General features: G+C 50.5%; 1 protein-coding gene across 1 annotated transcript in view; it reads right to left on the bottom strand.

The window, feature by feature from the left end:
* The window catches only part of SLC30A5 (solute carrier family 30 member 5), a 311,396-nt gene that overhangs the window by 37,062 nt on the left and 250,050 nt on the right, over window positions 1-24,284 (bottom strand). Inside the window, exon 15 of the mRNA XM_078675193.1 lies at window positions 6,866-6,994. Coding sequence (XP_078531319.1) covers window positions 6,866-6,994 — 129 coding nt within the window. The remainder of the gene's footprint in view (window positions 1-6,865; window positions 6,995-24,284) is intronic.

The following is a 24,284-nucleotide window of genomic DNA, read 5'->3' as shown; positions in this document are numbered from 1 at the left end:
CTGACCAGGCTAGCCAACGTTTGTACTTTTGAACATCTTCATCAGCAAAAGGAAAGAATGCTTGGCCTGCCAGCGCCTTTTTGTAGCGTGGATCCAGAATAGTAGCACAAATGTAATGCTGTTCTGACTTGATCTTTTGAAGACGTTCATCACCACGTAGGCGCTCTAATAATTTCTCCGACAAAATAAAAGGGTCTTTTTTTTGTACATCTTTTTCAAACTCAGAAGACTCCGCCATCAGTTGGTGCTCCAGCATGCACAACAATGGGATAGCTTTTCCCAAATTACAGTCCTCCTGGCTGACTGCACGCGTGAAGAACTCAAAAGGACGAAGCATGTCTGTCAGGCTTTTAACTATGTCCCATTGCGCCGCACCCATCCGCAGTTCCTCCTTCTGAGCTGTACCCTCTGTTAAGAAATAGTGATCGAGTACCGTGTACTGCTCATACAGACGCTCAAGCATGTAGAAGGTTGAGTTCCAACGTGTTGCCACCTCCTGGATGAGTGCTTTCACTGGCATTCGACGTTGAAGTAGCAGCCTCCTCAGATGCTTCCGGGCCTTAAAAGAATGGCTGAAATGGTTGCACATTTTGCGGCAGGTGGCCATTACCGCGAACGCTGTACTGTCTCTATCACTCAAGAATTTTTGAACTACCAGGTTGATACAGTGCGCCAAACACGGCACTCTGAAATAGCCACCCAGCGCCATGGCCTTAACTACATTGGCGCCATTATCCGTGGAAACATAACCAATCTGGCGTTTTTTTGGGGATAGCATTTTCAAGACCTTTTTGTTAAACTCGTCCAAAATGTTTTGGCATGTGTGACTTTTCTCCAAGCCAAACATGGCTAGTGTTGCATGTTTCCGAGCAGCTTTAAAAACTTGGTCCGGGTCAACACCTGCGTTTAGCTTTGCTTTAACACCTGAAAAAGAGACCCAGTGTGCAGTGATGCACATGTAATCAGCGCCTGCGCCACTGGTCCACATGTCTGTTGTCAGATGTATTGTGTGAACAGCACTCTTCTGCAAAGCTGCCCCAATCGCCTCCAGCACATCTTCATGTAGTGCTGGAACCGCAACTCTGGCAAAATAGAACCGGCTAGGAACCTTCCATTTAGGGCAGAACGTTGCCACTAATTCTAGAAAACCAACCGCTTCTACAAAAGAAAAAGGGAGAAGGTCCACAGCTAGCATTTTAGCCAGCTTAGTGTTATACAGACGCGTCAGTGGGTGGTTGCGTTCATATGGCGCGTCTGAAGAAAACATGGTTCTAATGTTGCCCTGGACCAAGCATTTACGGGATGATAATGACTTCGTTGACCCAATTTTGCTCGCTGGTGAACTTTTGTGCGTTGGTGTCTCACTCGCTCCAACACTCTTAGTGTGCCTCACATTGGGTGTGCTGCTGACAGGGGTACTGGGTGTAAGTGAAGTGTTTGACACGTCTTCTTCCTCCTCGTCATCATCAGGTGAAACATCAACGTTTTCTTGACTTCCAATTCGGGCTTCCTTGATCGCCTTTAGGTGCGCAAACCATTGGACAGTGTGCTGTCTCCTAAGATGACCTCTCTGGCCTCCGGTACTATAGTTGGTACCCAACTTACCACGACTAACTGCAAGCTTACAAAGGGTACAAATGGCGAACTTTGGCCTTTTTTGGCAAACAGTAAAGAAGTCCCAAACTGGGGACTTGAAGTGTCTGTGGGGCCCGGAGGAGGCGGCGATACTGGTGGTGGTCATGCTGCTAATGCCAGATGAAGTGGAGGATCTGGATTGCCCAACTTTTGTACGTTGTGCACTTTCACCACCACTAATTAAGGTCGAGGTGGATGGAGGTCCCTTCTTGCCAGAAAGAAATATGGAAGCGGTACGAGTTGGTGTACTACTTAACTCCAATGATTGTGGTGGTGTTTCCACTGCCTCCTCGTCGACAACATCATCATCATCACGCTCAGCAGCTTCTCGGGCTAGGGTCAAAATGTCTGTTTGCTGCATGCCCGCTGGGGCTGCAGTGACCTTTATGATGACTGGGTCGTCGTTGTCAGAGTCTTCATCAGCAGCAGTATCCGCCACTTCTTGTTGAGCCTCATCATCACACTCCATAAGTCTGAGACTTTGGACGAGCTTCCTTTTACGCTTAACTACCTTTGTCAGATCATGGTGTGCCTCACTCTCAGACGGCAGTGGTGCTGGTTCCCAATTTTGATCCGTATCATCAGAAGGAGGTGTGCTTGAAGAAGATGTAGACACCACCCTTGATCTCTTCCTTGCTAGGGGTGTGGAAGACAATGAATGATCATCAGGAGGAGTGTCTTCCTCAAATGATACCTCGCCTTGATTGTCGGTTTCCTGATGTGCCCCTACTTCGGGAGGAACAACTATTGTGGGCACTTGTGACCCTCCATGCACCTCTGCTTGCGCATCTCCTTGCGCTGCCTCTCCTTCCACATGTACTTGGGCTTGTACTTGCACATGTGATTGTTGTTGCGGCTGTGGTTGTTCAACACTCGTCAGATGAGCTACAACAACCTGTGTTGATTGAGGGACATTGCTGCTGCTTTCTTGCGATGAGCCAACATCACTGGTCGATGGTGATTGAAGAACTATACTGGCTGCCTCTGCAGCACTCAAGGGCTTGGACTTAAGTTGGCGTGGTGGTGGTGGTGGCACTGAGCCCAATGGAGCGGGGGTGCTGCTGCCAGCTTGGTCCCCAGCAGATGCCGCTGCTGCTGCAGGCATACTTTTTTTTTTACCACCAAAAAAAGGGGCGGGCGGCACACCAGTCTCCTTGGTAACTTGCTTCTTCTGCTCCTTACTGGCACCTTTCTTGCTAGAGGAGCTACGGGTAACTTTTTCTGGGGCCATCTTCTTCAGAGCAGGTCAGAACAGCAGGCAGCAGTTGCACGAGTTGCAGAGTTGTCTGTGTCCAGACGTGACGTCGCGTGACGTTATGCTGCACACACACACCGCTGCAGGACTTCTTCCTGGCACTGGTGGTTCTCTTGAGTCTTGTGCACCTAAAAGCAATGGAAGACAGAGGAACATCAGTTCAGTTATACACCCCAAAAAATCGACAAAACACAGAAAAATCAGCACAATCCCATGCCATCCATGATGTTTACATTGAAGACACCCCACAGAAAGATTAGGGCCATGCAAGTATGCAACACTCACTACCCCTGGGCATAATGGATGAAAAGTAGGCAAAATAAGTGCAGGCCTCAGACACTGCCTCTCTTCAAAATGGCCCCTTACACCCCAAGCCAGTCCACATCAACAGTACACCCCAAAAAAACAGAAAAACAGCCAAAAATCACCACAATCCAATGCCATCCAGGATGTTTACATTAAAGACAGTGAGACCACACTACAGGCACACTCAGTCCATGCACCACTACCCCTGGGCAAAAGGCCACACCAGCAGCCCCAAAAAAACGACAAAAACAACAAAAAACAGCACAATCCCAGCCCATCCATGGCCTCAATGGTGTTTAAATTCAAGAGGACACCCCACAGAAAGACTAGGCCCATGCAACACTCACCACCCCTAGGCAAAGGGCCCCACCAGCAGCCCCAAAAAAACGACAAAAAACAATAAAATCAGCACAATCCCAGCCCATCCATGGCCTCAATGGTGTTTAAATTCAAGAAGACACCCCTCAGAAACACTAGGCCCATGCAACACTCACTACCCCTGGGCATAATGGATGAAAAGTAGGCAAAATAAGTGCAGGCCTCAGACACTGCCTCTCTTCAAAATGGCCCCTTACACCCCAAGCACATGTTGCCTGTACCAGCCAGCACTCAAGATGGCCACCACCACCACCCACATGGCCAGTCCACATCAACAGTACACCCCCAAAAAACAAAAAAAAAACAAAAAATCACCACAATCCAATGCCATCCATGATGTTTACATTAAAGAGAGTGAGACCACACCACAGGCACACTCAGTCCATGCACCACCACCCCTGGGCAAAAGGCCACACCAGCAGCCCCAAAAAAACGACAAAAAACAATAAAATAAGCACAATCCCAGCCCATCCATGGCCTCAATGATGTTTAAATTCAAGAAGACACCCCACAGAAAGACTAGGCCCATGCAACACTCACCACCCCTGGGCAAAGGGCCCCACCAGCAGCCCCAAAAAAACGACAAAAATCAGCACAATCCCAGCCCATCCATGGCCTCAATGGTGTTTAAATTCAACAAAACAGTTGTATCATGCACCCATAACCAACCCTGGTCCTACTGGATACTGTGGCTACCCACAATATAATTTATTTAATGTTCTGAAAAAGTTCCAAAATTGTAGTTGCAGCAACAGTAATGCCCCAAACAAACTTACTTGTGAAAGTTGATTTCTAATCCAAAAGTGATCCAAAGAAAGTCAAAAAGGCCTCAAATCCAAATATCCAGCAGCACCCACAAAAAGTAATCCTCCAGCTCCAGATCCAAATGAAAGTGACCAGGAGATGGACAAAGCACTGGGAGGAGCCTGCTGGACAGGAACAGGAAGTTGGAGACTGTGGGGCACTTCCTTCCCTCCCCCCCCCAAAAATGGACTCCTTGCAAAAAAAAAGGCCATGCAAATGTCAACCTGAGGAGTGATTCTGATAAAAATCATCATTTTCTGAAGGTTTATCCTGTTTGCTGGTGGATTTCTTGTGCAGAATTGCAAAATCTCTATTTCGCGAGTGCGAGATTGTTCCTTTCCGCCGCAACTACGTGTTCGCAATTGCGAACTCTCGCGAGGTGTGCTGTGCAAGGTGGCAAGCCGCGATTACGTATTCGCGGGCGCCAAACTCCCGCGGGATCACGCAGCAAGATCCAAAATGGCGCGGCACTCGCAAAATATGATCGAGAAAAACAACTCGGCAAACGCTTAATGACGGAAAGTGAATGCCGTGCACCACGCCGCGCGCCGCAACCAAGCAAAAAATCCGCCGCGAGCGGATTCACGGATTTTCGACAAATTCGCGAGAGTTCGCGGATTGCGAATTTGCCGAAAATCCGAAAAATACGCGAGCGGAGCGGATTTTACGCCCATGCTTAGTCACACAACCTTTGCGCTCAGTCAAATGAATGCCGGTTCACAGTTCCTTCACAACGCTGCACCCTATATGAAGAAACGGGCCCACCTCACATCGGCTGCAATCGGGAAGCGATTCAGTCAGGCCACAGCACTCCTCACGCCAGTGACAGGGTTTTCAGGGGCTCCTTGGTCCTCCCTCCGACTTCCTAATACGGGGTGGATCCCGCCCACAGCTACCGCTTCCAGCTCACTGGGGTGGGGCGGAGACGCTAGTCTCGCCCAATGAAGGCCGGCCTTTCCCCGCCCCGGCGCACCACCTCACCTTCAGTCCACACAGGAAGCGCTCTACGGCGGAAGGGCTCGGAGACATCCGAACTCCTCCCTGGAGGCGCCTGTCGCGAAGGGGGGCACTTCTGAAGATCGCAGTGAACTTGCTCTCACCTCGCGACCCGCAGTATCAGTCACGATATCTTCACCGGGGGGAAGGCACTTCAAGTATGGCCACAGTCTTTGGGGCAATGAGGTACTTGCTGGGCAGGCGCTGTAGGCGCTAGGTCACTTCTCACGCAGCTGACTGGAACGCCAGTCAGGAACAACGCCATCAACCCTTTGCTGCTCTACCGCCCACGCTACCAGCCACCTCAGGGGGTCAACAGGGCAGGTGTCAATCTGGTTTCAAGTCTGGAATCTCTTCTCTCTTCTCATCTCAACTTAAATCTCAAATGGCCGCCAGGGACTGGGCCTTTTATAGCCAGTGCCCTGGGGTGCTGGCACGAGCCAGAAGGTTCTAGAACCTTCTCTGGCTGTGACAATGACTTGGCACTTTTGAGGGGTATCTAGGTCACTAGCAGCCACCGTACTGCGGCTCTAGAGCAGCCATTTTGTGTATCTGAGGGAAACAAAGGGATTCCTGTCAGGAATGTGCGTTAACCAAAAAGGCGCCAAAACCTCAAAAGGCAAGAGTTCAGGGAGGCTTCAATGGGAGTCACTCACCTGAGGGAAAAGGGTGTCCTCCATTTTAGGACCACTCATACAGGTTGACAACCCCAGTTTGTAATGTCGCAGGTTCCATCGGGCACCTTGCGAGCAACTGGGCGTCAAAGAACATCTAGCCCCATGAAACAGCACATAAAAAGTCCTGGTAGACAAAGAAAAGCGACAAATTTTGGGAGGTACGGGGGAACAAAAGAAATCATAGTGGTGAGGGGACTCTCAGAAGCAGACCGGTCTAACAATAGTAAAGCCCTGCAGGGTGTTAAACGCCACCATAGATGGGTTGAGTTTATTAAAAGTTCAGGTCTATTTGCTTACCCAACAGTGCCCTCTTAGAGGATGTTGATATCTACCAGATTTATGCCTAAACATAGCACCAGGTACGAAAATATTGATCACTTTTTCTGTATTCTTTGCATGCAGTGCCATTCTCATTACCGTGAGATCTTGTTTTCAAAACATCAAATAATGTTTGAAAACTTTCAGACAGCCAGACTTATTCAATTTTGCCTTTCATTAAATAAGTGAACCACTTATCTGTGCAAATTTAGTACGAACTCCCTGGGTACTGTGGCAGACACTGACAAATATTTAGCCCTGGGCCTAATACCAGGAGGCAAGTGGCTATGGCTACACTGCCATTTGAAATGAGATCTTCACAACACTACACCATATTAAAACATAACTCATTGGCAACAACTTTCAACTGCTTGCATAACTGTTTTACAAGGATGGCAAAACAATATTAATGGCTGAGTACTCTAAACTTTCTTAAGGTGAATTATACAAAAGAACATGATACAGTGTTATTACAAAGAGTAATTCTCCATGTTACCTGTTGGACAACTCTTTGCTCCACAACATCGGACATCACCTGCACATGTATGGTTCCTGCAACAACACTAGCCGAGTGACGCCAGAAATGGGGATCCCGGTAGGAGATGAGACCATCAATTTTCTGAATCTGAAATACATTACGATAAGTCAAATTTTGCAACAAATTCCTGTGTATAGGCCTGGGGTTTTCTTTTCCCAGCAAAGGAAAAGTCGTTTTTTTGCACTTACTTTTCGGAATGAAAAATTGATATAGCCATTTGTGCTCCTGTTCATGGGTTGATTTTAGACAAGCAAAAGTATAACAGGCTAAAACATTGGGTGATATGGTTTACCTAAATCCACTTAAAGAACACAAATAGCCCTAAGGTAGTTGTAGAGTTAAGATCACATAATCTGGCCAACAGAAAACACCTGTGATTAAGACCACCTCCTTCTGCACTGGGATAAGAGAGAGCACTCTTCCCAAGTTCAAAGATTTTTATCAAGATTTTATAAAAAGCATGAACTACATTAAGTGGAAATACAAAGTCTTTAAAAAGTATGTAGTAAAACACATATTAGCTGAAAAAGAGAGGAGGGATAATTAGGATTAAGGAATCATACAGCATAACAGTACAGAGCTATAATACATAGGTAAAAACAATCATTCGTAAGTGACCACCAAGATATAGCATTAGAAACCTGTATTTCTTAGAGGAGATAAAACAAGATTCACACATTTACTTGTAAAATGTTGTAAAATAGATAAACAAACTGAAGATTCTTCCCCAACCAAAACAAAATAGCAAATTTACATTGATCTTTGTTGAGCTAAGAGTTAATGTTTTATTCCGCCAGACAGCCCATGAAGTTGTTTTCTGTGCTACCTGGCGTAATAAAGAATTGTGTACGCTGTGTGTGGGCCTCCAACTGTGGGTTTCTTCGTTTGGAATATATAGCGGTCCCAACCCTGGTCGCGGAGTGCCCCCCCTGAGGATGTGCAGGTCCAGCAACGCCACTTTTCCGACGCATTGGGAACATCGTACAATTCCTCCGGGTGACAATAAAAGCATAGCAGCAATGTAAATGGGACAGAGAAACCCACTGGGTATTTTAAACTGTCTCAGGAGAATGGCGGCATAACCTACTAAAGGAGAATGTCGGACTAAAACTTCAAGTACCATGCTGCACTATGCAGACACGCCCTACAGTGATTTAACTCACCTGAAGTGCTGCTTCTCCATGATACCATTCCTGTGATCAAGGGCGGACAGCACGCCAGAAACGCGTAGGGAACTTTTGGCTGAATCTTCTTTGCCCATGAAGTTGTTTTCTGTGCTGCCTGGCGGAATAAAGAATTGTGCACGCTGTGTGGGCGTGCCAACTGTGGGTTTCTTCGAGATATATATATATATATATATGATCAAGGCCACAGCGTTGGCCGAAATGTATAATGACCGCTTTGCACTACCAATATTTGAAAAAATAAAAACGAAACTTTGACAAGCAGAATCAGCGTATTGTTTGTGTGTCTCTCTCTCTCTCTCTCTTTTTTTTCTTACTGGTGGTCGCCAGTAGGTAGTTATAGTTAGGACCTTGTTTCTATTCCAAAAGCATTTTTTCTTTTCCCAATAACTTTTGCGCCGGTTGTCGAATCTTCACGAAAGTTTCATAACGCGTGGGGTGTTCTTGTCAGCTCCTATCTTGAAAGTTTCGGGGTGATTCGGTAAGCGGGGGCCGAGAAAAAATTTGTTTTCTCCATGTTTATTCCCATAGGAAACTTTAGACATGGCTACAGCCCGAACTGCTAAACGGAATTACACCAAATTTGGCAAAAAAGGTAGTCTTTGTTTCAGAAAGAACTCTTTTCTTAAATAGTGTAAATCCGCTCGTTAGTTGCTGAGAAAATCAAAAAATAAAAGTTTCGATATTTAGAGGCACAGAGGATCCGATTATGCTAATTAGCTGTCAACACTCCAAACCAGGAAGTGTTGACAGCCATCTTGCACCTCGGTAACCAAGGCACAAGAAAACAGGGAAACAAAGGCGTAAAACAAGAAAATGGGGCAGGGTAGAAACACCCAAACCCCCCTAGGCTTGCTCTGGGGGTCCCACAAGGACTCACTGGGCCCAAAAAAAGCATTAAAAAAAATAAATAAAATAATCGGCAAAAGTCACGGAGGATCCGTGGATCCTGCCACGAAAATAAAAAAAAGGAAGCGCGGGCTTCCGCGCTTCATTATTATTTAGCCCCTGGGTGTGCTAAGTCCCGGGAGCATGTAAAATTGAAATTGCAGGGGACGCCATCCCAGAGCTTTCATTAAATATTTGCGAGGCGCTCACGGTCCTCCCGCATTCCCGGGGACCGTCATACCCTAGGGCTTTGCTTTTTTTATATGTGGGGGGCGTCCAAGGGGCTTTTAGTAAATATTTTTCGGGGGCACACGGCCTGCCCGCTGCCTCGGGGACCGCCACCCCGGGGCTTTTAAAAAAAATACATCATACACCTGTTATGATAACACCTGTGTGGGGGGGCTCGAGCCCCCCCACATGCCCCGAGGATAGCCACCTCCCCGCGGCACTAATATTCAAATATGGGGGTCCTTAACGGACCACCACCTCCCCTGGGCTGTGAACACGTTGGGAGAGGGAGTGCGTGTCCCACCTTAAGGAGCCCATGATGGCCCCTGGGCACCGCCACCCCCCAGGGCCGGCTCCTGCAGTGTCCCAGGGTGCCCACCCCCGGGACACTGCTGTTTGCAATGACATGGCCGGAGCCGTGCGGCTCCCACCCTGTCATTGCAAACTGCTTTCCTTCATTGAAGCGAGAGCAGGGATACCTGCTCTCGCTTCAAAGAAGCAAAGAAGATTGCTTTTCCACACGGGGAGCTGCATGTCAGCAGCTCCCCATGTGGAAAAGCAATGCCGGCTCCCGCAGGATGTGGTGACCCGGCGGGAGCGTGGGGGCATTGGGGCCCCCCTCACGGTCCCCAACGGAGAGGGCCAGCCCATCGGTGGCCCGGGAGGGGAGCCCCCCCCCCAAAATATAACCCAAAAAAAAGAGCAGAAGCTATGCCTGAAGAACAGCCAGGCCAGTAACAAAACGTTGGGGTTGATATTGGACATGCTATGGAAACAGCTCTAATCAAAAAGTGAAGGCAACTGCAGCTGTGTGCAAGGCAGAAGCAGAGGAAAAACAGGCCAAGCAGAGGCATAGAAGTAGTAGGATGGCCGAGTTGGGCACTCATGCCAACATACGGACAAGGGATGGCTACAAGGAACCAGTGAGAAAGAAACCTTACAAGAAGAGCCCCTGTGCACCCTTTTCCAACTTGCACCATACAGAAGAAGTACACAGTCGGACAGCTAACAAGGCAACAGGGCACTGCCACAATACCATAAAAACACCCCGATCAGAACTTGGGTAGAAAGCAAAGAACAGTGAGCAGCCACTGGCATAAACACCAAATAGGGTCACAAATTAAGACGCGTCCCGGTAAACAACCAGAGACCATAACCTCTCATCGAAAGGATAACAATGAAAGAAAAGAAAATACCTGCAGGGGCAGGGCACCACACCAGACAGCACGAGGAGGGACGAGGTGAAAAGACTCACACAGAAATAAATTTAGGATACCATCTCCAGCCATAGAGATTGGTATAGCAATCAAGGCTTAAGACTCTGACTATCCCGAAAATGGCAAAAAGAGGAGTCAGCTTAAGAGCCAAACAGATATTGGCCATCGAAAGGCATGTCCATCAAGTTGGACTGAACAACCTCAGAGAAGTCGGAGGTACTTTGCAAAGCATGCCGACGAAGAGCTACCGAAAGGGCCATGGCCGGTCTGACAGAATCTGTGGTATCCATGCCACCATGAATCAGTCATGTAGCCACCTGACTGCCATACTGGATCAACTGAGCAAGAGTGGAGGGGAGAAAGCGCAAGACCGAATCCCACATTCCAGCGGAAAACAGCCAAAAAATGCAATATAGAGGGTTCTTGGCTATTCGCTGGAGATCTGAAGCTTTAACTAAATTCCTTCTAGCTTTACATGAATAAGCCCGGACACCATCTAAAAAATTTGATAGTATGAGGGAAACACTGGCAAAATGTAAATAGAGAGCAGAATAGACATTCATGCAGTTCTGGAGCAGAGAATGAGCACCATTTTGATTCTGTATAGTGCTGAACAGCTGTATTAAGCTTTATTGTTCAATTACTTAAAATCGTTACAATATACTATCATTACAATAATCTATAAGAGGAAAAGAGTTAAAATCCCGCACAACTTGCTGCAAACTATAAGAGAGTTAAAACATTAAAAACTGTTTATCCAAACTGGCAATAAAGTGCACGTGCATACAACTTAGTGGAGAGTATTGTCAAAGTCTCTCTTGCTTGATAGCCGGCTGGTTTCTTTTTTGTGACTCCATTTTCTGTGACAGTGCTGCCCGGATTGATTCTGTAAATTTCCCTAACCGCGCAACTGTTTGAGCTGTTTTAGCAGAGAAACACAGGTCTGAGGCTTCTCTGCATCGCACAAGGCTGTGAGACCTGCAAATGAGAAGGACCAGTCGGTGCCGCTCGGTAGCTAGCTTTGGGCAGCAGCACAACAGATGGAGCCAGGATTCACGATGGTAACTACAAAGTCGACATGCAGCTGAATTATTCTTCTGGGCCCAGGCAGGTCGCTCCCCCTCCGCACAGCACCGCCTGTGCCCGTTCTCTCCCTCGCTGCCCCGTGTCTCTCTGCCCGTTTTGTCTTCTGTTGCTTAGCTGCCCCTACATTTCTGTGACCTTTCTGCCCTTTCTTGGGACCTTTCTGCCTCTGTGCCACTTGTTTCCCCCCGTTGTTTTGTGACCTTTTTGCCCTTTCTTGTGAGCTTTCTGCCCTCTTTGCCACTCGTTTCCCCCCGTTTTTTGTGACCTTTTCTGCCCTTTCTAGTGACCTTTCTGCCTCTGTGCCACTCGTTTCCCCCTGTTTTTTGTGACCTTTCTGCCCTTTCTTGGGACCTTTCTGCCTCCTGTGCCACTCGTTTCCCCCCGTTTTTTTGTGACCTTTCTGCCCTTTCTTGTGAGCTTTCTGCCTCTGTGCCACTCGTTTACCCCCGTTTTTTGTGACCTTTTCTGTCCTTTCATGGGACCTTTGTGCCTCTGTGCCACTCGTTTCCCCCCCGTTTTTTGTGACCTTTTCTGTCCTTTCATGGGACCTTCGTGTCTCGGTGCCACTCGTTTCCCCCCGTTTTTTGTGACCTTTTCTGCCCTTTCTTGGGACGTTTCTGCCTCTGTGCCACTCGTTTCCTCCTGTATTCTTGTGACCTTTTGCCTTCTGTTTCCTTCGTCGCCCCTCGCCGCTGCGTCCCCTGCGGCCCGCCCCCCCTGACTGCCCATTCGCTACCCTACCTCCTGCCTTCTCCTCCCTCCCACCTTCCCATATAGGCCGGCCGCTGCGCCGTGAGGAGAGCGACCCTTGACCCTTACAGGTAGGTCGCTCCCTCTCCGCCCAGCACCGCCTGTGCCCGTTCTCTCCCTCGCTGCCCCCGTGTCTCTATGCCCGGTTTTTCCTTCTGCTCCCCTCGCGGCCCCCGTGTCTCTCTGCCCGTTTTGCCTTCTGTTGCTTACCTGCCCCTACATTTCTGTGACCTTTCTGCCTCTGTGCCACTCATTTCCCCCCGTTTTTTGTGACCTTTCTTGTGACCTTTCTGCCTCCTGTGCCACTCGCTCCCCAGTCTTTTGTGACCTTTCTGCCCTATTTTGTGAGCTTTCTGCCTCTGTGCCACTCGTTTCCCCCCGTTTTTTGCGACCTTTCTGCCCTTTCTTGTGACCTTTCTGCCTCCTGTGCTACTCGCTCCCCAGTCTTTTGTGACCTTTCTGTCCTTTCTTGTGACCTTTCTGCCTCTGTGCCACTCGTTTCCCCCCGTTTTTTGTGACCTTTCTGCCCTTTCTTGTGACCTTTCTGCCTCTGTGCCACTAGTTTCCCCCCGTTTTTTGTGACCTTTTCTGCCCTTTCTTTTGACCTTTCTGCCTCTGTGCCACTCGTTTCCCCCCGTTTTTTGTGACCTTTCGGCGCTTTTTTGAGACCTTTGACCCTGCTCGCAGGCAGGTCGCCCCCACGCCGCTGCTCGTCACCTGACTGCCTGGGTCCTGCCTCCCTGTTTCCTGGGTTTTTCCCTCCCCTCTGCCCTGTGCGGCAGTTCCCCCTGCCCCCCCTCGCCGCTCCCAATCCAGCCCTTTCCCGCCGCTGCTTCCCTGCGGCCCGCCCCACCTGCACACCCATTCGCCTCCCCGCTCCCAGCTGCTCCTCCCTCCCAAGCCACCTCATATGCAGGCCGAGAAGCGGCCGCGCAGCAGGCGCGGTGCTGGCGTGCCGATGGCGCGCCTAAGGCAAGCCCGTCTGCACCCGTCCATGCCTGGACCGCAGCCTGCGCCAGAATCCCTGGACCCCGCGAACGCTACGACACCAGAATCTACTATGAGGCCAGCACCCTCCATGCACTCAATACCAGCCGAAACCACACCTGCTTCCAGGCCACCCCGAAACGGACCCACGGACCCTTCTCCTGCCACACCTGCAGCTTCAATTGCGACAGAAGGAGTAGTTTCTGTCCTGTAACTCCAGTTCTGTAGTAGGTGTATCTCTGTTATAGTCATAATCTAGTGAATAGTCCCGCCCATGTGCGTGGACCCCGGAGCAATCAAAAATAATCTCTTACAGTGTCGAACAAATGCAGAACTGCACAGACACTTAAGAGAGAATTTAAAGACAGATAATGCAGCCTATAAAAGCTACACTGTCCAGTACTTCAACTAGAAATTCCACCACAAAATCCACAAAACAGCAAAGCCTGTACAGATTTCCCTTGCTTTAACAGCAAACACCCTCTGGAATGATAGAGAGGAAAACCTGGACAGACAAGCCCCATAGGCTGCCATTATGTGGCTCAGAATAGGATACTGTGCCTTTAAGAGAACCTTCCAGAACTTCACAGTATCCCAGAATGCACTGCAGGTCCCAGTTACTTTCAGTTCTTTTTGAAGGCGTAACACGCCAGACCTGTAGCATTCCATACATGAATATCTCTCTCCACCGGGGAGGAGGGCGGGCGCTTATGACTATAACAGAGATACCCCTACTACAGAACTGGAGTTACAGGACAGAAACTACTCCTTCTGTAGTAGGGGATCTTTGTGTATAGTCATAATCTAGTGAATAGAATGGCAAGCCCATCCCCACACCAAAGCGGCGGTGGAGAAACGAGAAATAACACCACTATTGTGCGAACAGATTTCGCAGCGAAGCCTGCCCAACCGGAGCGTCTGCCCTGGCATCAGTGTCCAGGCAGTAATGCTTAGCAAAGGTATGGACCGACTTCCAAGTGGCCGCCTTGCAGATTTCTGCAATGGGAACATTACGAAGCAAAGCCGTCGTGGGAGCTTTGCCCCTGGTGGAATGAGCCTTAGGTTTGCCCCCTAAGGTCTTATTAGCCTTTTGGTAACACAATTGTATGCAGGACACAATCCACCTCGAGATGGACTGTTTAGAGGTAGCAAGACCCGTCCTGACTGATCCATAATTGATAAACAATTGGTCTGACCTACGAATATCTTTGGTTTTATCCAAATAACATTTCAACACCCTCCTAACATCCAGGGAATGTAAAGACCTTTCCGCTGGAGATGAAGGATTCTGAAAAAACGTAGGCAAAGTTATAGTCTGGTTGACATGAAAATCTGAAATAACCTTGGGAAGAAATTTAGGGTGAGTACGCATAACAACCTTAGCAGCATGAAATACAGTATAAGGTTCTTGGCAACACAACGCCTGAATTTCACTCACCCTGCGGGCCGATGTAATGGCCACGAGGAACGCCGCCTTCCAGGACAGGTTCTGCAACGAAGCCTTATGAATAGGTTCAAAAGGCTCCTTCATAAATCTGGACAGCACCACATTCAATTCCCAGGAAGGCGAAGGAAGCCTGACAGGAGGGAATACTTTCTTCAAGCCTTCCAGAAAGTCTTTGATCACAGGGATCTGGAAGAAGGAAGTCTGTGAAGGGCATTTCCTGTAGGCAGTCAAAGCAGCCAGATGAACCTTAATGGAATGGACATTAAGGCCAGACTGCGCCAGATGTAGTAGATATGGAAGGATGACATCCTCCTTGCATGTCTTAGGGTCATAGTTCTTGGACTTGCACCAGATGCAAAACCTCTTCCACTTGTAAGCATAAGAAGTCCTAGTGGAAGGTCGCTTAGCCTCCTTTATTATGTCCATGCAATCCTCTGGGAGATTCAGATGGCCATATTGCACTATCTCAGGAGCCATGCCGCCAAACTCAAAGACGAGAGGTTGGGGTGCAACATCCGCCCCCCAAACTTCGTGAGAAGGTCCGGCCTGCACGGCAGCTTCATGTGTGGAAGGAGAGACCGGTGAAGCAGGTCCGTGAACCACCACTGTCTGGGCCATTCCGGGGCAATCAATATCATCCGCGCCCTGGACTGGGACAGCTTGATGAGAACCGTCGGAATCAGGGGAATGGGTGGAAAAGCGTACAGAAAGCTGTTCGACCAATTGATCCATAACGCATTCCCCAGCGTCCCCGGCTGGTAGTACCTTGAGGCGAAGTCTCGGCATTTGCTGTTTTCGGCGGTGGCGAACAGATCTACGTCTGGAGTTCCCCACCTTGCGAAGACTTCTCCTAGTACTTCGTCGTTCATGACCCATTCGTGGTTTTCCTGAATCAGTCTGCTCAGTTCGTCTGCCTGAACATTCTGCACACCTGGCAGATGGGTGGCCGTTATCGTCAGTCCTCGGGCCAGAAGCCAGTGCCAGATCGCCTGCGGCTCCTGCGACAGAGTACACGATCTCGAGCCCCCCTGCTTGTTGAGGTAATACATCGTGGTCATATTGTCCGTCTGTACAAGCAGAGAGTTGGTCTGGAAGGACGGGTGAAAAGCCTTCAGCGCCAAGTGAACAGCTCTGAGTTCCAGGAAATTGATGTGGTACGTGGACTCCGTGTCGGGGACCACGTCCCTTGAGTCTGTAAGTCTCCGGAGTGCGCTCCCCATCCCTGGAGAGAAGCATCCGTCACGATAGTCTGAGTTGGAATGTCCTTGTGGAAGGGAACCCCTCTGAGGAGATTCTCCGCTGAACACCACCACTTCAGAGACTGAAGAGCATGCAGAGACAGTCGTATCTTGTCGTCCCAAGATCCTCTCCTCTGGTCCCACTGATCTTCCAAGCACTCCTGCAGCGGTGTCATGTGCAGCCGCGCATGTGGCGTCAGGAAGATGCAAGAGGCCATCGATCCCAGTAGAGAAGACACCGTCCTCACTGTCGTAGATGGAGTGGTCATGAGAGCCTGAACCTTCCGAAGGAGTGATAATCGTCGCTCCTCCGAAGGAGACACGCTTGCCGACAGCGTATTGATGGAGGCTCCCAAGTACTGAATGCACTGGACCGGAGTCGGGACAGACTTGGACATGTTGATGTGCAACCCCAGCTTGTTCAATAGAACGCACGTCTTCCGGAAGTGCGCTTGAGCTTCCGAGAAGGAGGAGGCCTTGATCAACCAATCGTCCAGGTACGGGTAGACAAACACCTTATTCTTCCGCAGGTGTGCCGCTACCACTGCCATGCACTTCGAGAAAGTCCTGGGCGCAGACTTCAGCCCGAACGGAAGTACTGTGTACTGATAGTGATTGGTGCAGACTTGAAATCGCAGGAACTTCCTGTGTTTGTGTGCAATGGGCACATGGAAGTATGCATCCTGTAGGTCTATGGCACACAGCAAGTCCCCCTGTTGCAACTGAGGATAAATCTGATGCAACGACAGCATGCGAAACTTTTCTCTGCGAATCCACTTGTTTGCCTGACGCAAGTCTAGAATGGGCCTGAACTCGTTCTTGTCCTTCTTGCGGACCAGAAAGAACCGGGAGTACAGACCTCTTCCTCTTTGAGACAGAGGTACATCTTCTATCGCCCTTTTCCTTAACAGGATATCGGCCTCCGCCTGGAGCTCGCGCAGCTGATACTGCGAGCTGACCAGAGGAATCAATGGAGGAGGGCTGGTGGACCGAAGACTGTATCCATTGCAAACAATATTCAGCACCCACTTGTCCTGAGTAATTTTTCTCCACTCTGCCAGAAAAAATTGAACGCTTCCCCCCACCGGAGCGGGTAACGGATGAAGGGGAAGTAACTGCTCAGGGTCGAGACCCGGCCGGGCCTTTGTTCACAGTAGAGGACTGCTGTCCACCTCTACCCCTCTGGCGTTTTTGAAAGGGTCTCCGGAACTGCTGCTGTTGTTGTTGCTGCTGTTGTCCCGAAGACTGTCCTCGTCCTTTTCCCTGCGAACCGAACCGTCTCTGGAACGGGCGGTAGGGCTTCTTTTCTTTGGGCTTCTCCAAGCCCACAGCCGTCAGGGTCTCCGCCTCAGCCTTCATACGGGCCATTTCATCATCGGCATGTTTTCCGAACAGTGTTTCTCCGGAAAAGGGCAGATTGGCCACCCGCTGCTGTGCCTCAGGCTTGAGTGACGTAAGTCTGAGCCAAGCATGGCGGCGCTGGTTGACCCCGTGACAGTAACCATGGGCCGCCAACAGCGAGATATCCGCAGCGGCACTGATGACCGGGTTTGAAACCAGCATCCCTTCCTTAACTATTTCTTGGAAGTCCTCCCTCCTGTCACGTGGCAGAAGGTCCGCAAACTGTTCCAGGGAATCCCACAGTGCACGGTGTACCGCCCCTGCACGGCCGTACCGCCCCAGCAATGCCGAATCGCTGGAGGCTTTCATAGTCGTGGAAGAAGTCCCACAAGCCTTCCTTCCAGCCGAATCAATCCAACAGCTTTCTTTATCAGGAGGCACGGTGGAGGACGGGGAGGTAGAATGTAACTTCCTGGCCGCCGTCACTATCACGGAGTCGGGTACTGGGTCCATCCGCAGGAAGGCCAGGTCCGAATCCGGTGCCCTGTACTTCTTCAGAAGTCGGGAGGGAGCAGCCTTCACCACCGCAGGCGTAAGGAACAGCTCCTCCGCAGGTTCGACCAGTCCTGGCACCAAAGGCAGCAGAGGGCGAGACAGATGCTTCTTGTGAAGTGTCTCGAATATCACGGATGTCGTAGGTGTAGGAGCCGTCACCGTGATACCCAATTTCGCAGCCCCCCTCAGGAGAACCTCCTGGAACGTGCTGATGTCGTCTACCGGAGACACCCTTGTCTCCGGGGAGTCCGATAAGGTAGGTGAATATGAGCGAGTCCTAGAGGAGTCCGTACGGGACCTGGATCCTCGCCTCCTATGGCGATGCCTAGATCTAGTGGAGGACCTGTGTCTAACTCCTCGATCTTCCTCTCCGTCCGGAGCGTGACCGCGATTTCCTAGGTCTGGGACGCTCTGCCGGCTTCCCCGGGGCGGGCGTCTTGGGCTTGGACAAGACCTGCGGCTTAGGAGTCCCTTTGGGAGGGGTCGGAAGCCTGGGCAACGAGACCGACCTCGGTGGAACCGGGGGCGGCCTCTCTGGCAGAGGAGGCAACGGAGGAGGGGTCGGAGCCCTCGGAGGGAGACCCCTCGGCAACGGAGGCGGGGGTGTAACATGCTCCTGTGATGGAGTACACACCTCGGAGTACACCGGTGAACCGCCTTCCTTTCCAGATCCGGACTGTGGAGAGCCTCCCACAGCATAAGGCCTCTCACCACGAATCCTCGACGTCGCAGAACGGTGACCAGACGGCGAGCGTAGGCCCCTCGACGTCGAGCGCCCCTTTCTCCGCGACGACCGTCTTCCATGCCTCGACGGCGACCTCGGCCGCCTCGACGTCAACCTTGTCCGCCTCGACGACGACCTCTTGCGTCTCGACGACGATCTCTTGCGCCTCGACGACGACCTCTTGCGCCTCGACGACGATCTCTTGTGACTCGACGGCGACCTCGACGGCGACCTCTTCCGCCTCGACGGCGACGTCTTCCGCCTCGACGGCGACCTCTTCCGCCTCGACGGCGACCTCGACGACGAGGATCTCCCCGACGACGATCGCTTCCTCTTCGCCGACGGCGAATGGCGGTGTCGCTTCGACGGCGAGCGCCGACGCCGGGCCCGTCGATGATGACGACGAAATCGTCAAAGGAGACTCCGACGGCGACCTGTGTAACTCCCTCGACGTCGACCGTCGACGTTTCTTCGACTCGAGCCCTGGGGAGATGGGGAACAGACCGTAGTCATCCCTCTCGACGTCGTGGTCAGTGCCACCGACCCAGATGGAGAATGGGAACGTTTGCTGGTCTTCCTGCCCCTGGGGAGCCCCCCAGAGGCCTCAGCATGGGCAGAAGAAGCCCCTCCAGACCCACCTTGCGCCTTCAGCCTTCTTTCCTCGAGGCCCTGAAGCCTGATCTTCTGTCTTTCCTTCAGGGTCCTGCCAGAGAGGCCTTGACAAATCTCACACTCCTCAGGGATGTGGGAAGAGGGAAGGCAGAGGATACACACCTCATGGGAATCTGACTTTGCCTTCTTCCTGGAGCACTCCGGGCATTTGTCAAATAATGCAGGCATATTTGACATCAAAAGGAGCAAAAACCAAGAAGAACAGCACTAAAGTACTTTAGAAGCACTCACATCGAAATTAACAGTGAAAAAGCACCAATAAACCCTTGAAAAGGGAGAGCTCAATGCTCCAGGGTCCTGCTTGCAGGAGCCGGAAAAATGAACTGGAAGTAACTGGGACCTGCAGTGCATTCTGGGATACTGGGAAGTTATAGAAGGTTCTCTTAAAGGCACAGTATCCTATTCTGAGCCACATAATGGCAGCCTATGGGGCTTGTCTGTCCAGGTTCTCCTCTCTATCATTCCAGAGGGTGTTCGCTGTTAAAGCAAGGGAAATCTGTACAGGCTTTGCTGTTTTGTGGATTTTGTGGTGGAATTTCTAGTTGAAGTACTGGACAGTGTAGCTTTTATAGGCTGCATTATCTGTCTTTAAATTCTCTCTTAAGTGTCTGTGCAGTTCTGCATTTGTTCGACACTGTAAGAGATTATTTTTGATTGCTCCGGGGTCCACGCACATGGGCGGGACTAATCACTAGATTATGACTATACACAGAGATCCCCTACTACAGAACCATCAAACCTCCAAGGAGTGGACCCAACCACCTCCGCTGCATACTCCTCAACACCCGCTCCACACGCAAACACGCCGTCGAGCTCTGGGATCTGCTCGACACCTCCGCCCCAGACCCGGCTTTCCTGACCGAGACCTGGTGGAACGACTCCTCGGCGCCTGAAATCACCATAGCCATCCCAGACGGCTACAGGATCACCCGCAGGGATCGCGCCAACGGAATCGGAGGAGGAATAGCCATCGTCCACAAGTCCACCCTCAAGGTCGCCACCCACGTGGACGACACCATCAACACTGCCGAACACCTGCACTTCCGGATCCAACCCTCAGAGGAACACTCATCTACAGGCCCCCCGGACCCCGGGCTCAGTTCAGCGACTCCATCGCTGACCTCGCCAGCACCCACGCACTCGCCTCCACGGACTACATCCTCCTCGGGGACCTGAAATTCCACCTCGAGAACAACAATGACGCCAACTCAGCCACCCTGATCGACAACCTCGGCCTCAGACAACTCGTCACCGCACCCACCCACGCCGCCGGCCACACGCAGGATCCCGTCTTCTTCACAAGCTCCCCCGTCGCCTTCGACCACACCACCGAACTCCACTGGACCGACCACCGCTGCATCCATTTCACCTTCAAGAAACCAACCACGCACCACCGCACCCAACAGCTGCCTCGCCGCTGCTGGAGCAAAGTCACCGAAGACCAGCTGATCACCTCCCTCGCCAAGAACCCACCCACTGACCCCACCAACCCAGACGCTGCAGCCCGAAACCTCAGACAGTGGATCGACGACTGCGCCAACACCCTCGCCTCGCTCAAGAAACCCTCCAACAGCCACGCCAACAAGAGAGCCACCTGGTTCACCGTTGAGCTCCAGACCTCTAAACGCGCATGCCGGAACCTGGAAAAGACATGGCTCCACGAACGCACACCAGACAACCATGCAGCCCACAAGGACGCCACCCGCAGACACCACCACCTCATCAGATTAGGCAAGAGTTCCTCCTTCAAAGACCGCTTGGATAACAACGCACACGACAGCAAAGAGCTCTTCAGCATCGTACAGGAGCTCTCCAACCCCAGCTCCAGCGCCAACGACATCCCGCCCTCACAAGAACTGTGTGACTCACTAGCCATCTTCTTCCACCGCAAGATCGCTGACATCCACGACAGCTTCAACACCACGACCGCACCGACTACGCCAGACTCCACCTCTCCTGTGAACACCACCAGCGCCAACCGCCTGACCTCCTGGTCCAACACCAATGACGACGAGACACGCAGGGTCTTGAACTCCATCCATCCACTCAGGATCTCCGTCTGACCCGTGCCCACACCACGTATTCAACAAAGCAGACGCAGCCATCGCAGCCCAACTACGGAAGGTCATCAACATCTCCTTCGAAACAACGACATTCCCGGAAAGCTGGAAGCACGCCGAAATCAACGCCCTCCTCAAGAAGCCCAAAGCGGATCCCCAAGGACCTCAAGAACTTCCGGCCCATCTCCCTGCTCCCGTTCCCGGCAAAGGTCATCGAGAAAATCGTCAACATGCAACTGGCCCGCCACCTGGAAGACAACAACATCTTGGACCCGTCCCAGTCCGGATTCAGACGAAACCACAGCACCGAGACAGCCCTCATTGCCGCCACAGACGACATCAGGCACCAACTAGACAACGGCGAAACATCAGCCCTCATCCTCCTGGACCTTTCAGCCGTCTTCGACATGGTCTGCCATCGCACTCTAAAGACACGCCTCCTAGAAGCTGGAATCCAAGAGAAGGCTCTTGACTAGACCACGTCCTTCCTCTCTGGCAGAACCCAGAGCGTCCGCCTCCCACCCTTCCGATCCGAAACCACCAACATCATCTGCGGCGTCCCCGAGGGCTCATCCCTCAGCCCAACGCTGTTCAATGTCTACATGGCCCCTCGCACAAATGGCCCGCCATCACGACCTCACCATCATCTCCTACGCTGACGACACCCAGCTCATCCTCTCCCTCACCAAGGACCCACACACCACCAAAACCACCCTCCACGAGGGAATGAAGGCCGTCGCAGACTGGATGAGGAGCAGCCTTCTGAAGCTGAACTTGGACAAGACGGAGGTCCTCATCCTCCGACCACCCCCTCAGGCTGGGACGACTCCTGGTGGCCGACCACACTGGGAACAGCACCAACACCCACCGACCATGCACGCAATCTAGGATTCATCCTCGACTCCTCCCTCTCCATGTCTAAGCAGGTCAACGCCGTCTCCTCCTCCTGCTACAACACCCTCCGAATGCTCCGCAGGATCTACAAGTGGATCCCGACCGAAACAAGAAGAGCGGTGACACAGGCCCTCGTCAGCAGCAGACTGGACTACGGCATCGCACTCTTCGCAGGAATACTAGCCAAACACCTACTACAACATATCCAAAACGCCTCCGTCCGACTGATCGTCAACGTCCCCCGCCGCAGCCACATCACCTCCCACCCGAGAGACCTACACTGGCTCCCCGTCGACAAGAGGATCACCTTCAAGCTCCTCACCCACGCACACAAAGCACTCCACAACGCCGGACCAGCCTACCTGAACAGCATACTCAGCTTCCACACCCCCACCCGCCAGCTCCGCTCCGCCAGCCTCGCCCTCGCCGCTGTCCCCCGCATCCAACGAACGACCTCCGGCAGCAGATCCTTCTCCTACCTCGCCGCCAAGACCTGGAACACCCTCCCTACCCACATACAGCAGACCCAAGACCTACTCAGCTTCAGAAGACTCCTCAAGACCTGGCTCTTCGAGCAGTAGCAGCACCCCCTCTCCCCTCAGCGCCTTGGGACCCTCACGGGTAAGTAGCACGCTTTACAAGTACTCTGATTGATTGATTGATCTATTAGAAATTCTCATGTTTTATCATCTTTTGGTCTTTTTTGGCATGATATTGTATACCAACACCAAATTAACATTCTGATGTCTGACTTGATAGTTGCATTTGATGAAATAGGGGAATCTAAATATGTTGTATATATTACTGTTTTGAGAGCTTTGAATACCAACTCAAGAAGAGTTCACACGCCTTGAAAGACACCATGGAGAGGACTAAAACATCGACTCTTTATGAAAGTTTCATGTAGTTTATAAATATGTATATTGGTTTTATGTTCACTTTGTTATGTCTTTTTGTTACATGCTTAGTCTTTGTTATGGGTATCTCTTTATATTGAAATTGTTTTAGTCGTAATTGTACTGGCACATTTTACTACTTCCTTATTTTTACATTTTGTATTGTCCATATAAATAATTTTTTTAAACCTCATCTTTGTATTTCCTTTCCTTAACTTATATAAATTATAAACTTTTGGCATTTGTTAGGTTGTATGACTGTGAAAAGCCTCTGCTAAAAGCACACTTCTGTTGTATTTACTGTATACCCATGCCTTTATGGGATTATAAATGGTGCTCTATTGAGTTGAACATCACTTACAATAACAGCAAAAAATAATTGATCATACATTTTTAGTTACCATTGAAGGTGCTGTCAACTAACATCTGAAAACCCTATTTAGTCACTGTTTTCCCACAAGAAAATGTACACAGGCCTTCTGAACATTTACATATACAATCGAGCCATACCGTAGCTGGGGTGGCATCCTGCTAACGGGATAGTTGCCAAGAGACAGGTTGAAAAGTGGCTGCCTTAAACAAAGTTGACCTAACACATTCCCTACCAACAATGGACTCCACATATCCTTTCCTACCAACTCTTACACAGCTACGAAGGCTCATGCCTGGTCGCTGTAATAATTTATTTATTTTTGTACATGGGTGTTTTAATCCCTATCTCCTATAACTCATACTGTCAAACATGATTTATTAAAAGGCACGGCACCGAATTGGCTTGTAAATGCCTTGTTTCAGAAAAAAACATTAGTTGCCCAATTCATCTCAACTGCTGACTGAATACTAATTTATGGAAAGGTAACATTTGATCAATGGTTTTCTGTGGTAATTAGTATGGCTAGGGAAACTAGGAGGACTTTAGATCACACACAGTTAACTCGACATCACCCCATTCCAAAAGAACAGGAGAAATAGTGTGTTCTGTTTTAACTGTTTCCAAAGATCCAATTAAGATGGATTCCGGTTTTTCACATGCTCAACCAAATCATCCATGTTATATTTCAGTGCTACTTGAGAATGAATAGATTTTTGATTTTTAGAGAGTAAGTGGGTGAGGATTAAAGCAGCTAGTTATTTGATTCCAGTTAGTGTGTGCAATTTACAAAGTAAATTAACTGCAGGGCACAGACTGTAGAAACATCTTTGGGAGATG

The sequence above is a fragment of the Lissotriton helveticus genome, chromosome 2_1 (assembly GCF_964261635.1).
Source record: "Lissotriton helveticus chromosome 2_1, aLisHel1.1, whole genome shotgun sequence".
Lineage (NCBI taxonomy): Eukaryota > Metazoa > Chordata > Amphibia > Caudata > Salamandridae > Lissotriton > Lissotriton helveticus.
The sequence above is the reverse complement of the archived record's forward strand: the minus strand, read 5'-3'. Positions and strand labels throughout refer to the sequence as shown.